We start from the raw sequence: 16191 nt of genomic DNA on the forward strand, positions 1-16191 counted from the left end.
AATCCAAAAGAATGCCATTGGTGAAAACCAGAAGATTCTCTTCTGGCTGGTGATTTGTTGCATTTTATTTAAACTGTACGATCAGTTGTCCCTATTTTAATTATTATTAGTTTGTGTATTATTTTATAGTTGTGATTAATAATAACAATACAACATCTCTATAGCCTACTACCCAAAGTTGCAAAGATGAACACATCTAGGGGAATTCCAGTGTTCTCTGAGAATCTCCAGTGTTCCGCGAGTCACCGTTCATTCTGAAGTGTAGGCAGATATGTATAGGCTATGGCCTATAATCAGTTTATTAACCATATCAACACCTGCCCTCTCAATTGATGTGACAAAAATACATCGTTTCCTCAGTTGTGGTTTTGGAAAAGGTAGGCTAGCCAATGGTCTACAAAAAGCATGAAAAAAATGTTTAAATGGGTCTCTCCATTCTCCCCTTCGACAAAAACAAGATGCCTACGGGAAAAGAGCCGTATCTCGCACTGCCAGGGAATCGTAAGGTTTTGGGTGATTAATTACTGCGGAGTAAAAGAGTTGTCAGCTCTTTGTGTATCCAATGAATTAGCGGCTACTGAGACTTTTACGCACACTCAGGTGAGCGCCCCGCGCGTGGACAAGGACCGCTGCGCTACGTCTTCCACGGCCGCGCCTCTTTATAAAGATTATCCGGACTTGAAGTTGCATGACTACTTTTCCCCACCTCTAGTATTAGAGCTGCTGTGGTTGTGCACGACAGCTTTTCTTTGCGCTGCCTTGATGTCGTTACTCAAGACGGCGTTTTCGGGATTATCAGAAGGTAAGCTCTCCATATAGACATGGCTTGGAATCATTTTAACGTAATATGTGTTTAGATTGTTATCATGTGTTTTATTTTCGTGATATGATGATGCTATCCTCCTTAAGCAGACTCGGTTATATAAACATATATTTAGTGACAATACGCCAAAGATTAAACATAATACTGGGTATAAACCACACCAAATGAAACGTAGACATAAAGTTATATTTATGTTCCCCCTTCTTTTTTGTTCCACCTTAAAATTTAAATTGTCAAAGCAGCTTTCTTAGGTCAAGGTTAACACACGTGGATGTCAAGATTATTATTTTTAAAAACGCTTTATTGAATAATGAACTAACAATAAAAAGATTCAAATAATCACATTTAGTACTGTCAGGAGGACATGCTGGTTTGTATGTTTCATATATGCCTAATCAAGTCTTTATGGAAAGTGAAGTTTATCATGTAGGCAAAATAATGTATTTCGATACAAATAAACCAACAATCTTTTTTTCTAAATACATTAATATTCAATGGCAGGTTTATCTCAAATGTATACGTTTAAGGCAAGGGCAGATATTTGATATGCGTATGGTACTTCATGTGTATGAGTTTATAAGACAAATAAAAAATGTGCGGCTTTGACAGCGTGACTCTATGTTGCAAATATAGTAATTCATTTATGAGCCCATTACGCAGTAGTCAATAGGACTACATACACTTTTTTGTTTATTTTGACTTATACTAAATGCAAAATACAGACACTGTGTTTGCGTTCAATTACATTGTTGATGTTTTTCGTTTGTTTAAGAATAAGGCATGTAAATATGTACATTAATCGACAAGACGTATATATCATGTTCCCCGTCAGGTTTGTAAGTGCTCCCTATGGTTGGAAGACAGACGATCCGCATGGATAGTGGAAATGGCCAATTGACAGTAATGGATGAGAGCCCTGCATCCAGCCCCAGTTCGAGCCCAAGTCCTGACATGCTGACCACTGACAGTCGGCGTCCACAGGCCCTGCAGCGCTCCAGGGTGGTCCAGACCGGAGGACTCGGTGGAAGAGGCCGACCAGCAGCAGCCAATGCAGCACGGGAGAGGAGTAGAGTGCAGACCCTGAGAAGCGCGTTTCTGGAGCTACAGAGGACCCTGCCCTCGGTGCCACCGGACACCAAATTGTCCAAGCTCGACGTGTTGATTTTGGCCACCACGTACATTGCCCATCTTACTCGAACCTTGCAAGAGGAGGGTATGGAGGAGGGAGAGAGCACAAGACAAACTGCGGCGTTACACTCGCTGAAGGGTGAAGGTTACCTGCACCCCGTGAAAGTAAGTACCTTGGCACAATAGTTAAATTGATAACGAAAATATTAGAAATTAGGTATTTGTGTGACAGTTGTGAGTTCAGTTCTATCTGATGTAAAAACGTGATACAATAGAAATAGTAGACAAATAGTATTGCATACTAAACTAACATCAACAAATTTCGAGCATATAACTGCTAAGGCCTCATATAATGATTCAGTAAATATTAACCATAAAATGCAAGATCATGTACAGCACATATTTCTTTAAAATTAGCCGGTTTGGCTTCATATTAGACCTAATTAATAACAAAGATATTAAATGTTATCTCAGCCCTGAAAATGCACAAATATTCGCCATAACATTGGTTCAGTTAAATATCGAAAATAATAAACGACTACCACATAATTGATTATGCAAACCTCAGTTAAATTACTTATCATACAATTTTGGAAACATTTGTGTTTCCAAGTTTTTCAGTAATATTTACAAATTAGTTCAACTGCACTCCCTAAAGAATGTGTTATCTTTTTATCTCAACAGAAGTGGCCAATGCGGTCCAGGTTGTACGTTGGCGCCTCGGGTCAGTTTCTGAACAGCTCAAAACAGACAGAGAATCAAGACGCGTCATCGTCGACCTCCAAGACATAAATCTAAGGGCAACATTTGGGATTCAGACGAACATCGATTACTAGGACTTAAATCATTAACAAAATTACAAGGACCTTTGAAATGGACAGCAGATAAATGTTCGCCTGACAGTGCTTATGCATTTTATTTATCAAACAATTGAAGTATCTGCTTTTGACTTCAATATTTTCATATCATGTAAAGGAGTCAGTCACGAGACATTCAAAACTTTTTCAATGATAGGAACACATTGTAAATTAATATATTATTTGATGATGTATATAAAATACGAGGAAGCCTGAATATTGTTTCTCTGTTGTTATTTGGGCCATGCTGTGTTTCTGCACTGCCTTCTGCAGTTCTGTACTTGTTGGAGGATTTAAAGTTTAGGCCTACACTTTTAAGAAATTCCGTGTGTTGGGTAATGAGCCGTCATGCTTGATTTGTTGGCTATGCACTTTCAGTTAAAACATTTGCACTATGCATGTGTGAATAAGTCGACATCTGTCATGTGAAGTGGTCTGTCAGAATCACAACAATGGTAGGACCCTCTTCATCTCCTCTGTTTTTACGTGAATGGTTGTAAATGTGTTTGTGGATAATGACTTCAGAAATAAAAAAAGCCATCTCTCCCACTTCATCAGTAGTAAATACGTTAACTGAGATTTATTAGTTGTAAGTAAAAAACTAGGTTCTCTCTTAGAAGGTTTTATATTTTATTTTTTTTACATGAAAATGAATTATTCTGACATCATTTTAAAATGTAAAATGTTCTCTTATATACAAATAGTTAAATACAATACTTAATATAAAAGTATGTCTGGTAGCCTAGGGCTATTTAATTAGTTATTACCTAATTTTACACAAAGGCATAATTTGCAACCCATACAAACTTCTCATTAAAATATTTGTTAACTATCTGTACGACGTCAACCTATTCGACATATAAGAGTAATAGGCAACAGGAGATTTTTTTTTGTTTGAAATCGAATTGCTAAAGATTAAATTAGAAAGACACATATTCAGAATTGTCATCTTTAAAAGTGCTTGCAATTTGTCGATTGCCAGCTATGCGTTTAATTCAAATGCAAATCTTCCTGGTACGTTTCAAACAAAGGCATTTTAAAACACTATTTTCAAAGGTATTGTTTATAAATACGACGTCACATAATAGGTGAAACTTTGGCAATGGTCGAGAACATCAAATCGACAGTAAACAGGTTCTGACCTATTGATTTCTTGAATTCTAAATAACCATGAAATCTAAATATCCATTACTAGTAATTCCGTCCATCAGTCAAAATTCACCCATGATACAACACGGGTTTGATCCGGTATTTTACAGTCTATGGGTAGAACGCAGCGTGTTGTGGTAGGAGTGGCAATCTTCGCGCATGTCAATAAAGACGAAGCAGGGAAAGTGGGTCTCTCTTTCTGGAAAAAGAACCGATGAGGACGTGTGGTGCCTGTGTGCGTTCGCAGCAAGATTCAGTAAATGTAAAATTCCTCGTTTATGTGACAGGTTAGTGGCAAATAACATGAACCGGTCGTCTCTATGAAGTTATCTTCACATCGTAGCTTTAAAAAGAACGAATTGTACACGTCCTTTCCGTGTTTTAGGTAGTTGAGTAGCTACTAACTAGCCTCGGTAGCTAGCTACCCTGAACACGGTGTTACATTTCTGGCGCTAACTAGGTGGTACCTTCTGCTATTTTCTCTCCGAACATTTTGTTAATATAGGTTTTTCAATATTGTAAACCGGTCCCGCTTCAATAAGCCAACCACGGTATTTGCGTTAAGCGTCTGCTTGCATACTGTCCTAGCGCAGTGTTCCGGCCATGAGTCCCAAATGTAATGGCTAAATCGGCTACCACGTGTTCCGTCAGCTTCAACAGTTGTTAGGCCTATCATTTAACGTAAACTAACTAGGGTATGCGAAACCGATTTTGTGGATACTGTCGGGTGACCTGTAACACTCACTTACCGCACATTTGTATCCATGTGTGCGGGCGGCAATCAAAGCATTCAGAACTTAACAAACCAAAGTATATCTACGTTTGATTTGTAAATGACGGGTCATGTAAATACGAAAGGGCCACGATAAAAACAGTACTCGATTGAACTGTATTTATCACTGGTTGCATGTCCCAGTAGTGTTGTAATAAATCATGTTGGCAGCTGCTTGTCCCAGATCCGATGATAAATGGACTCTGCAGTTTCGGTTTTGTATGTTTCTGGCCATGGCTTCTGGGTCATCGTAGGCCATGGTGGTCAGGGAATTGTCTTCAAGATGAGTTCATTGGGGAATCACGACTTTGGCCCTCTCCAAAGGAGTAAGGGTCTTGGTAAAGGTTGACCTGCTGTTGAACCTTTCTTTCAGGCTGTGGTGTGGGCAAGAACTGGGCTATGCTCCCAAGCTGTGCTACAAATGCCCTCTGACCCCTAGGTTCATCATTCATCTAACCTGTCTCATTGAGTTCTGGGTACATTGGCTATTCCTTCAGTACAGCTTAACCAAGTGAATGGAAAATCAATAGCTCCACACTCCTATAGCAATTAAAGTAGTCTAGTTGGATGTCATGTTTGAGTGCAGAATTTGGCCCTTAGATATGTAATCAATAACTTGATTAGGGGTGTTGTGATCCCAAAATGATCTAAACCTTGATCTGGGCTAACTCAACCCAACATCGGTTTTAAATGTACAACAGGAATTTCATGTTTGTGATAATTTTCATTATCACAAACATGAACCTGGGGAGGTTCCAGAAACTCATCTTTCATACTTAGGTAAGCTGTTACCGATAACACTGAGTATTTGGTGTTTCTGGCCTAACAATACTGGAGTAAGGATGAGTAAGTTCACTTTGCCGTTTACCCATCTGACTAAACAAGGTGCTGAGACTGACTGACTGAACCACCAGTGTTCTTGCTGGTCACAAAACGACAATTTGACATGTTCTAAACACTGGTTTGTTTCTTTATCAGATTGTCTTTTGGAGTAGATGGTGGATATGTACTGGTCTATTGAGGTGAGTCCACTAGTTCTATTGGTTCTGCTAGTTATATATTCAGCTGGTATTGTGATGACTTCACATCTTTGCCGTTTACCCATCTGACTAAATCTGGATGCTGAGACTGTGACTAACTGAACCATCTATATATTGACTGACTAGGACTACATCCCATTTGATTTCTTCTTAACACAGTTCATTTTCTGTTCTTAGGCATCATGCCTTTTGGATGGTGGATGGTGCCGGATGTATAGCTGTGGTGTTGGTGAGTCCAATATTATTAGCTTTGCAAGTTATATATTCAGCTGGTATTGTGATGACTTCACATCTTTGCCGTTTACCCATCTGACTAAATTTGGATGCTGAGACTGTGACTAACTGAACCATTTATATATTGACTGACTAGGACTACATCCCATTTGATTTCTTCTTAACACAGTTCATTTTCTGTTCTTAGGCATCATGCCTTTTGGATGGTGGATGGTGTCGGATGTATAGCTGTGGTGTTGGTGAGTCCAATATTAGCTTTGCAAGTTATATATTCAGCTGGTATTGTGATGACTTCACATCTTTGCCGTTTACCCATCTGACTAAATTTGGATGCTGAGACTGTGACTAACTGAACCATTTATATATTGACTGACTAGGACTACATCCCATTTGATTTCTTCTTAACACAGTTCATTTTCTGTTCTTAGGCATCATGCCTTTTGGATGGTGGATGGTGCCGGATGTATAGCTGTGGTGTTGGTGAGTCCAATATTATTAGCTTTGCAAGTTATATATTCAGCTGGTATTGTGATGACTTCACATCTTTGCCGTTTACCCATCTGACTAAATCTGGATGCTGAGACTGTGACTAACTGAACCATCTATATATTGACTGACTAGGACTACATCCCATTTGATTTCTTCTTAACAGTTCATTTTCTGTTCTTAGGCATCATGCCTTTTGGATGGTGGATGGTGCCGGATGTATAGCTGTGGTGTTGGTGAGTCCAATATTATTAGCTTTGCAAGTTATATATTCAGCTGGTATTGTGATGACTTCACATCTTTGCCGTTTACCCATCTGACTAAATTTGGATGCTGAGACTGTGACTAACTGAACCACCAGTGTTTTTCTACAAGCAATACTTTAACCCCACGTGTGGACTGATCACCAGTATGAATACCTTTTTCTCCTCCAGATGGGTTGGCCCAGCAGGGTGGTGATGACATGGGCCGGAGGGGTCTCCTATAGCACGGTGAGTTATCAGACGGCGGTTATCCATTTTAGTGTTGCTCGTGTGGAGTGGTGAGTTATCGTTTTTGCCGTTTACACATCAGACCATTATTGGGGTGTTGAGAATGTAACTTCTCCTTAGATGCAGCATCTAAGGATTGTTTTTAACACATCTGATCATGTTCTTTTTTAGATTTGATGGGCCATGATGTGGACCTGAAGATTGAACCCCCCTGGGGGTGAGTGTCTGCCTGTGAACTGAATGTTGACTTCATCTTTGATTTATTGTAAGCGCATGCAACTGGAGTTGTGATGAGTTCTACATTTTGCCGTTTACCCATCTGACTAAATCGGGATGCTGAGACTGTGACTAACTGAACGACCAGTATAATCACTGACATTCTATGCCGCCATCAAATGACTGGCCACACTGATGTACTGTACTTCTCTCCTAGACTGTACGTGGAGTATGAAGAGCTAAGTCTGGATCCTGTGGTGAGTGTGTCCTCTGGGTTCAATGTAGCTAATACATGGTTTTATTTGGGTCTGTTTTTTTTTTACTACTGGTATTGCGGTCATGTATATTGGCCCCATTTGTCTAAACAGAGTATGTTAGTTACACAAGTCAGGTTCACTGACGTGTTGTCTGACATTCCTTCAGGTTGGTTTGTGAGTTGCAGTAAATGCATATCTTGTTGGTGAGTTCTTTCCTGGTATTGCATGTTGAACTGGATTGTTAATGTTCAGTACTTGCTGGAACTGTGATGTCTTCTGACACATTTCTGCAGACTCACCCTGCTGTAAAGCCATTCATCTGAGATTCCTGCATTATGAAATGTGTAGAATATTTGTAAAATAGTTCAAGGAAGTGAGTTGTCTTTTTGAGAAGCTTAACATAGATTTGACTAAACTTTTGGTGAGTTTGACTTCTGTTCACACTTTGCCCAAGCTTCTGAGATGGATATATCTATTTTTTTTAAGGTGACTACAGACTGTCAAAAGTACTGCCTGGTTGAACTACTGGTTAAATGTTACATTTTAATGTGATTTTACCCTGTATGATGTAAATGATTAAAGTTGATCTCACAGTTAATCTGTCTTTTGCTTACATTGATTTATATATCAAATTACTATGCCTCTCCCCTACTAAGCAGAAGTAAATGCAGTGTTAAGCAGTTTTCTGCATGATGATGCAATTGTTATTAAATCCATGCATTTAACTAATTTTGACCAAATGAGCAGTTCCTAAGCTTGGTAGGGCAGTATTGTGCTGTCAGTGAAACATGTGTAAAGCAAGGCTGTCCAACTCTGCTGAGGAGCATTGGGCTAGGTTCTCTGACCCTAACCTGGTGCACCTGATTGTAATTATTAGCTGGACAAAAGGCATCAGGTTAGTCCCAACTGAAGTCGGGAGAGAATACATGACATCACATGTCTGAACATTGCCACTGAATCATATATGCTTTCATGTAGGGTAAACGTACATGTATCTTCAGGTTCTAGTCCAACTGCTCTACTCCTCAGTGATGTAGCGGTCTCCCCCGGGGGCGTAGGTGTAGATGAAGGTTAGGATGCTCTGTTTTAGCTGCTCCAGGGTCCGGTCTCGCCTGTGGAGAGCCTCGAGGTCACACAGGTCACAGGGAAATGCTGCGTTGGCTGGGATAACGAGAGCTGATGCCCCTGCAGGTTTAAGGACCGTCACAAGGACTGTTGGAGCTGGCCAAATACTTAGTAGCCAAGAACTTACTAGACATGTTACTCCAGACTGTTTGCAAACACTAATTAGAGCCTGACCTCAGGTAATCCCACCTTCCAGTACCCAGACAAACCCATAGGGGACTTAACTGCTGTCTGGGGGGATTTCATAATGAACTGTCAGTGAGCTTGGCTGCAATGATGGTAAGCAACAGACAGTGGAATGAGACCTGTAAGTTCTGCTAGGCCCATGGCTCTGGTCCTCTGTCCTACCATGTTTTAGGGTGAGGGAGTTTTCACAAAGCAGTACAGCAATCAATGCGTCGTCCTCCAGAACAGTGCACCTTAGACACAGTCTACTGTGGGCCTCCGCTAGAGAGATCCTACAAGAAACCCCAATGTATTACACACTTTCATGGACTTACAGGGATGTTTTGTTTCATTATATTGGCCCTGATATAAACCGGTGAAGACCAAAACATTTACTGATTCTAACGTAAGCACAGTTTAAACCGAAGAATTATACAAATCACACATGGTTGGAACCACTTCACAGTTCTAGAAAACCCTGCCTCTTAGTTCTGTGACTTCACTTTGTATTGTGCTATTGATGTAATGGGGATTATTTGTAATGTTTTTATTCTTAAATCTAACCACACACATTTGGCCAAACTACATAAATATTATTTGGCACATTTCCAGGCTCTAAAAATGGTTGTACACCACCTTGTGGAGAGATTTTAAGAACTGCATCTATGGAGGCTGCAGGGGTTCGGGGCACTGCCGTTGATCAGATCTCATGCTATGTTTAGTAAAAAAACATGCGCTAACATTTGTACTGCCGACTGGTCAACTGACTATTGACCACAGTACACCTGTATTTAAATGCACCCAATGTGTCAGAATTAAGTTGGACAAGTTCAACCCTCCAGTGAGTGAGTGAGTGGTGTGAGTTTACATTAGCTTGACTGAGGTCACGGACACCTTTGCACCATGACCTGAGCCGGTGCGAACCCTCCGACTGGCCATGTAGTACCCATGTATCATCCTCTCTGCCCCCGGGCTCAGCTCTGTCTGGATCCCCTGGGCACAGGCCATGAGCTGTGGGTAAAAAGATACAAAGACACAGGTAATCAGAAATACAACATTATTAAGTAGAAAGAGCAAGTACATCCCTATCTTTACAGTCAGTTGAAATTATAATCAGGTGCATGAAAACCGGTGCAGATTAAAAAAATGAAATATATTAGAAACTTGGTGTGGTTTGGTCAAAACTATTTGGTATGTGGTTGTGGTAACATCTTGCCAGGATCAGAAGACCTATCCAAGGGCCTCAGAAGAAAGTTTATTGATGCCTGTGAGTCTACAATCTTGCGTCAGGACAATGATCCAAAAAACAAGCAAAGCTACAACAGAATGGCTCAGAAAGGGGGTGTAATGGAATGGAAAGTCAACACCTAAATCTCAATGCTATGGGGGGGACTACAAGTGAGCAGTGCATGCAAGAAACTCCTCTAACAAAAAAGTTGAGTCAGTACTATAAGAGAAGGCTGAAATAGCTTTATATGGCCTTTCTTGTAACTATCAGTCTCTGGGAGGAACGGGCAAACCAGTTTGACTGAGTGTTACAAGAAACGGCCATAAGGAGGTATTTCAGCCAGATGGGGCACCACCATCTACTGAAACCAGCGATGCACTTTTCCTGTTGATTTTGATGAATGATTTCAGTGCCATTTCATTTTTAAATTAATTATCAGTCAGTAGTTTTGATACAATTACATATTCATAAGTCCGAATATGTACCAAAAAAAATTAACTTTTTCACAATAAATATGTGTTGCATCATGTGCTACAGTACACCACTTAAAAAGATGGTATACCGTCGTGCTTTACCTCCTGGTAGTCCTGTGTGGTGAACTGTATGCAGGAAGGGTAGAGGGGCTCCTCCGGCTGCACGGCCTGCCTCAGGGTGTGTACCGTCTGGGCCAGCAGGGCCTGCTCTCCATCTGCCTCCCGACACCGGATGACAAGACCAAAAGTCTCAGCCAGCTGGGCAGGGATCGAGCCCATATCCTGCACACACAATGAATAACATAACTGAATAACGTGTCTTCGTGCGGGTGAAATCAAATTCAAAGGGAGCTTCAGGAAGAAAAAAAGTAGCCTGTCTGAACTTCGACCTACTTTAACTTTGACCTACTGTATTTACCAGAGGTATATTCCCCACTGTGGTACTATATTAGTACACATCCTTATTCTTCCTGAAAATAGCACTGAGGTTGAAGGGGAACCTGAATTGTCTATTCTAATAGGGTGGGTCTGTTTGGGAGGTAGCCAGTTCCTGAGTGGGAGCAATCGAGTGCTTCCTTTGTTGAAAGTCAATTCCCCTTCCTTTACTGCCTAATTTCAGAAACCCCGGAAAATATTGTCCATTCCAGTGATGAGTTCTATTGACACTGTGTGTTATGAAAAAAGCTTCAAATGGCTCGCATTCTATTTTTACACTGCAGATTTGCCGCATTGGGAAACAACACAATGGGGACACATTTATTAAGCACTCCAATCCCATTAACTGAACAGCACAGTGAAAGCCCAACCCACGACCCACCGTGCTCCCCAGCACCACTGTGTCCGTCCTGGGGGTCTTCTTTGAGGGGGCTGTGAAGTCTGCCAGGGCCCAGAAGTTACACTCGACGTCAAAGGAGATCTGCTCGTCAGCATCCTCCCCGTACTTCTTCCCCGGGATGATCAACGAAACCGTCCGACCCTCCAGAGCTAGAGATGACATGGGTGACGTCATTAGGGGAAAGAGGGGATGGAGGCCCAGTTCAGGGTCAGTCCGTACATAACCTACATATCCCTGGGAAAGCTGCAGTAGCAGGAAATAGATGGTAAGAGGGGGACTGAATTGTATGGCATGGTTAGTAGCTTAAATGGCATAATGTTTATCAGTGTAGGTGAAGGTAAGCCAGTTGTATCTCTATACCTGACTGAAGGGCGTCCATCTTGTCCTTCCTGTAGTGTCCCAGGTCCCCCAGCAAGCAGACCCCCCCGGTTGCCAGCAGGGCAGAGCCGGCATGGATGTTGGCCGTTCCCGCTCCGTGTTCATCACGGGACAGGTAGGCAAACATTTCCCCGTTGGCAGGGTGTCTCACCCCACGGCCAGCTAGACCCAGGCTGTACATCATGAGCCTAGAGATGTGATAGAGGGGGGCTTTCTCAAATATCCATTCATGTTGCTGACCTCAAATCGACACAGTACATTTTTTACCAATTGTAATTTTTGTTTTTACTGGTCAGTTGCACATTATTTACACAAATAAAGGGGCATCATAGGACATTTTGCATGCTTTTTTCTTTTTACAATTTAACGTAAAAATAGAATCAATCAATTGATCAAATGTATTTTACATCAACATTTGTCACTTTTGCAAAACACCCAGCTAGAAATAATGACACATGAAATAAAGTATATTACTCCTCCCCCAATCATAATTGACTGGAAGATACATTGACTGACTGCATGTAAGCCCCCTACCTATCCACAGTGGTTAGGGCCAGTACCTATCCACTATGAGCGTATCAGCGGTCAGGGCCAGTACCTATCCACTATGAGCGTATCAGCGGTCAGGGCCAGTACCTATCCACTATGAGTGTGTCAGCGGTCAGGGCCAGTACCTATCCACTATGAACGTATCAGCTGTCAGGGCCAGTACCTATCCACTATGAGAGTGTCAGCGGTCAGGGCCAGTACCTATCCACTATGAGAGTGTCAGCGGTCAGGGCCAGTACCTATCCACTATGAGTGTGTCAGCAGTCAGGGCCAGTACCTATCCACTATGAGTGTTTCAGCGGTCAGGGCCAGTACCTATCCACTATGAGTGTGTCAGCGGTCAGGGCCAGTACCTATCCACTATGAGCGTGTCAGCGGTCAGGGCCAGTACCTATCCACTATGAGAGTGTCAGCGGTCAGGGCCAGTACCTATCCACTATGAGTGTGTCAGCGGTCAGGGCAAGTACCTATCCACTATGAGCGTATCAGCGGTCAGGGCCAGTACCTATCCACTATGAGTGTGTCAGCGGTCAGGACCAGTACCTATCCACTATGAGCGTATCAGCGGTCAGGGCCAGTACCTATCCACTATGAGTGTGTCAGCGGTCAGGGCCAGTAGGTCTAGGCACTGATGTGAGTCTGGGTTACTCTCCCTCCCCTGGATGAGGCTGAGCAGCAGGCCCAGCTTCAGAGTGTTGTACATCCCTGGGGGAACCACGGCAGATCCAAAGGAGTTAGCCACAATGGCTGAGAAACCCCAGGGAGAAAAGGCTGTGGCCGTCAACAGGGCCTGGAAGTTAGCGCTGATGGTACTAGGGTCTGCCGGTGTGGTGGGAAGAAACAAAGAGGGGGTGAATAAATCTACTGGACTATGAGGTTTTATCAAGGCACATACAGTGTTCTGTTTTAAGCAAGTCAGTTTATGGTTTGCACACACATAGAGCACATGCATGTTTCCTGTTAATGGCTTTCACAGAGGAACTAATAAGCAGGCCTATACACCAATCAGCCATAACATTATGACCACTGACAGGTGAAGTGAATAACACTGATACACCCATCAGCCATAACATTATGACCACTGACAGGTGAAGTGAATAACACTGATACACCAATCAGCCATAACATTATGACCACTGACAGGTGAAGTGAATAAGAACTGATACACCCATCAGCCATAACATTATGACCACTGACAGGTGAAGTGAATAACACTGATAATCTTGTTATCATGGCACCTGTTAGTGGGTGGGATATATTAGGCAGCAAGTGAACATTCTGTCCTCAAAGTCCAAGCTTAAGGTTCTGAGCGACTTTGACAAGGGGGTGTTCCTACAAGGAAGGAAAAGAGGTGAACTGGCGATAGGGTCATGGGCGGCCAAGAAAACTGAACCACGGAGCCTGGCCTGGTCTGATGAATCATGTTTTCTTTTACGTCACGTGGATTGGCCAGGTGCGTGTGCGTCGCTTAACTGTCACTTAGGTGGCCCCACATCGCAACTTACAGGACTTAAAGGATCTACTGCTAACGTCCTGGTGCCAGATGCCACAGCACACCTTCAGAGGTCTAGTGGAGTCCATGCCTCGAGGGGTCAGGGCAAAAGTGGGACCTACACAATATTAGGCAGGTGGTCATAATGTTATGGCTGATCGGTGTATATTAGTAATAGGCATTAATGTAAGCTGATCTGTCCATACACTCTGGCTCCCACGGTTGAACGCTGTTAGCCTCCACACTCCAAGTGACACCGGGCCATTGGTGGACATGGGTGGGTATGCCGAGTACCCGGTACACATGTCCAATCCTCATCGAGTTGCACAGTTCATCTGCAGCAAAACGATAACACTTAGGAGGGGTTGTTCTGTCCAAATGTCCAACGATCATTTGAGGAACACATAAGGCACCTATCCACATGACCCGGCCAAGAGCAACATGGGAACATAGCCATCGGAAACAAAGATCTCAGTGTGTGTATGTGTGTGTTATTTGACTCAACTAATGAGTGTTCCTTACACTTATTAACATATTAACATATTAACACATGTTCAGTAATGTGAGCCTGCTGTGTTAAATACCTCTTGAGTTCTAGGTCAACAGAATATGCTAATACTGGCATTGAGAATTGCTGCCATCTCAGGGGTAATAGCTGGGCAATGTTATTGGATGGGACAGGAACACCAAATATCTCACCCAGGGGTCCTGCTACATGGCCGGCTACTCAAACCTCTGTTTATTTTAACTCTCCCAACCGGGGTTGGGCTCCCCAAATTACGAGAAGTAGGAGAAAATTAATAACAAACCTCTGAGTATTGGACTTATTCTACTGAAAAGAGATATTGAAGTCACATCCATTAAATTCCAAATCCTGACTTGTCGTATGTGCACATCACAAAATATTTGGTCAAAGTCTTTGCCATAATAAATATGGATTTACCAGAATGTGAGCCTACCTCTGAGGAACATGGGGACAGACTGGTACCTGAGGGCGGTGGGAGTGTGAGCTTTCAAGGCATCCAGTGCCCGAATGTGGATCAGCTCAACCAGCTGCTTGTCTGTTTCAGAACACATTATACTCACATGACAAGGGCCTGATCCAAAGTGCTTCCCTCCAAACTCAGCAGGGTCACAGTCACAACGCCTTAAACGTTAGCAAATTCAGTGACAAAGAGAAAGGCTGCACGGTACGGTACGTGGTGCTAGTTCGTAAGGTATAATCTTTTGGACAGTTATCGTTCTCACCCCCCAGCACCCGGAACTTGACGTCCTCTTTCAGGGGAGAGGAGCAGAGCAGGCAGCGGAAGTCAGATCTTACCGTGACCGACTCAGTGGCCCCGGGAGTGTGAACTCTGACGTGACGGAACCCTGAGGACATCGCACCAAGGAATTAGAGTCGTTTCCTAAGCAGCGTGGCGCCTCGTGTACTCACAACCCAGCCTACCTGTTGAGCAGGGACAGTCCTCCTCAGAACAGAGGAACCTGGCTCCCCGAGAGTACTTGGTGACCCTTGTCATGGCTATGACCAGGCCCTCCATGGCAACAGGCCTCATAAGGCCGTAACCACGGGGAAACTCACTGAGATCCAGGGTATACTCGGGGAATGGAGGGAGGTGTGTAAATTTCAGAATCACATTTACCTGACTTTCCGTTTGTATTTTCTCTATGAGGCAGAGTGTCTTTATTGACAGAAAAATGACCTGAAAGAGAAGACAAAATGTAAACCTGAATGTTCAAATGCAAGGTTAGAATACGGGGCAATGGGAGATTAAGTTGATTTGGACTGACAGACTGAAAAATCGTGGTGGCTTTGAGAGGGTCATGGAGCACACAGTCACCCAAAACAGGATCCAGTTCTATTACATCTGACGGGTTCACACTGATACAGAACCGATACACAGCCTCACTTTGCTGGGGATCTGTAGAGAAGAGGAATCTTTGATATAAAAAATTACTTTACAATAGCTAAATTCAAAAACACACTTAAGGAAAAGATATGTATATGTCACTGAATAAAGAGCATATTTTCTTCGAATAAACTGGACTGATATAATTAGTCTAGAGTGTACTGAACAGCGTAACACAGCTTGCTGTCACTTATATAATATGTGTTCTGTTTCCACAGTAGATATCCCCGAGTAGATACCAGGTTGCCTAGGTTACCCGAGGCAACCTAGAGAGCCGTTAGCGGCCAGCTTTCGCTAGCATGACCCCCGCTGACCACTAAAACTTACTGTTAAATGGTTTGCAGTCTTCCGCAAGTTGAAGTAGAGCTCCGCTTCTGTCTAAATAAGACAAAACGGACTCTTTCAATGAGAAGAAAGTGTCCATTTACTGTATCCGACTGACTAGCTAACAAGCTGACGTTACTTCTGGCTTCCGCTACGAACAACTACTGAGACAGCAGGACACTTGAATGTTAGAACGTCACGCGCGGACTACTACACCACAGACTAGACAGCTAACCAAGTTCCCCGAATCCATATATAG

At 42.7% G+C, this 16191-nt stretch overlaps 2 protein-coding genes and 1 long non-coding RNA gene across 6 annotated transcripts; 2 read left to right on the plus strand and 1 right to left on the minus strand.

Annotated features, from left to right (window-relative positions):
• The first annotated feature begins 1774 nt into the window (after positions 1 to 1774).
• Positions 1775 to 2959, plus strand: LOC105019603 (transcription factor 24). Its single transcript, XM_034289479.1, has 2 exons — positions 1775 to 2116; positions 2636 to 2959. Exons 1-2 carry the CDS (start codon positions 1775 to 1777, stop codon positions 2741 to 2743), a joined length of 450 nt encoding a protein of 149 aa, XP_034145370.1. The 3' UTR covers positions 2744 to 2959.
• On the minus strand, positions 1914 to 16178 carry mcmdc2 (minichromosome maintenance domain containing 2). 2 transcript variants are annotated; one of them, XM_029116227.2, is made up of 14 exons: positions 15936 to 16178; positions 15490 to 15620; positions 15146 to 15401; positions 14947 to 15069; positions 14658 to 14759; positions 13905 to 14033; positions 12788 to 13025; positions 11640 to 11845; positions 11262 to 11428; positions 10547 to 10726; positions 9612 to 9754; positions 8927 to 9036; positions 8443 to 8638; positions 1914 to 2022 (listed from the first exon to the last, which is right to left on the minus strand). In XM_029116227.2, exons 1-13 carry the CDS (start codon positions 16030 to 16032, stop codon positions 8472 to 8474), a joined length of 2049 nt encoding a protein of 682 aa, XP_028972060.2. In that variant the 5' UTR covers positions 16033 to 16178; the 3' UTR covers positions 1914 to 2022; positions 8443 to 8471. The 2 variants fall into 2 exon arrangements, with proteins under 2 accessions (XP_028972060.2, XP_028972061.2); XM_029116228.2 differs by lacking the exons at positions 1914 to 2022; positions 8927 to 9036 and having other exon boundaries at positions 8499 to 8638.
• LOC109614881 lies at positions 4056 to 8051 on the plus strand. 3 transcript variants are annotated; one of them, XR_003777732.2, is made up of 10 exons: positions 4058 to 4244; positions 5708 to 5751; positions 5947 to 5998; positions 6191 to 6242; positions 6432 to 6483; positions 6674 to 6725; positions 6924 to 6980; positions 7152 to 7197; positions 7414 to 7453; positions 7620 to 8051. It is a non-coding gene; the product is annotated as an uncharacterized LOC109614881 (long non-coding RNA). The 3 variants fall into 3 exon arrangements; XR_003777731.2 differs by having other exon boundaries at positions 4056 to 4244; positions 7152 to 7245; positions 7414 to 8051; XR_003777728.2 differs by having other exon boundaries at positions 4060 to 4244; positions 7414 to 8051.
• Positions 16179 to 16191: the final 13 nt, after the last annotated feature.

Source organism: Esox lucius, chromosome 21 (genome assembly GCF_011004845.1).
Source record: "Esox lucius isolate fEsoLuc1 chromosome 21, fEsoLuc1.pri, whole genome shotgun sequence".
Taxonomy (NCBI): domain Eukaryota; kingdom Metazoa; phylum Chordata; class Actinopteri; order Esociformes; family Esocidae; genus Esox; species Esox lucius.

What these genes read in the sequence shown, in the direction of transcription:
- LOC105019603 (XM_034289479.1), top strand. Translation starts at nt 1,775, where the DNA reads ATGCTGACCACTGACAGTCGGCGTCCACAGGCCCTGCAGCGCTCCAGG. An exon ending in GTTACCTGCACCCCGTGAAA is followed by an intron (nt 2,117 to 2,635) that starts GTAAGTACCTTG and finishes TTATCTCAACAG; the next exon opens with AAGTGGCCAATGCGGTCCAG.
- mcmdc2 (XM_029116227.2), bottom strand. Translation starts at nt 16,032, where the DNA reads ATGGACACTTTCTTCTCATTGAAAGAGTCCGTTTTGTCTTATTTAGAC. An exon ending in TCAACCGTGGGAGCCAGAGT is followed by an intron (nt 13,026 to 13,904) that starts GTATGGACAGAT and finishes CCACACCGGCAG; the next exon opens with ACCCTAGTACCATCAGCGCT. An exon ending in CCACACAGGACTACCAGGAG is followed by an intron (nt 9,755 to 10,546) that starts GTAAAGCACGAC and finishes TTTTACCCACAG; the next exon opens with CTCATGGCCTGTGCCCAGGG.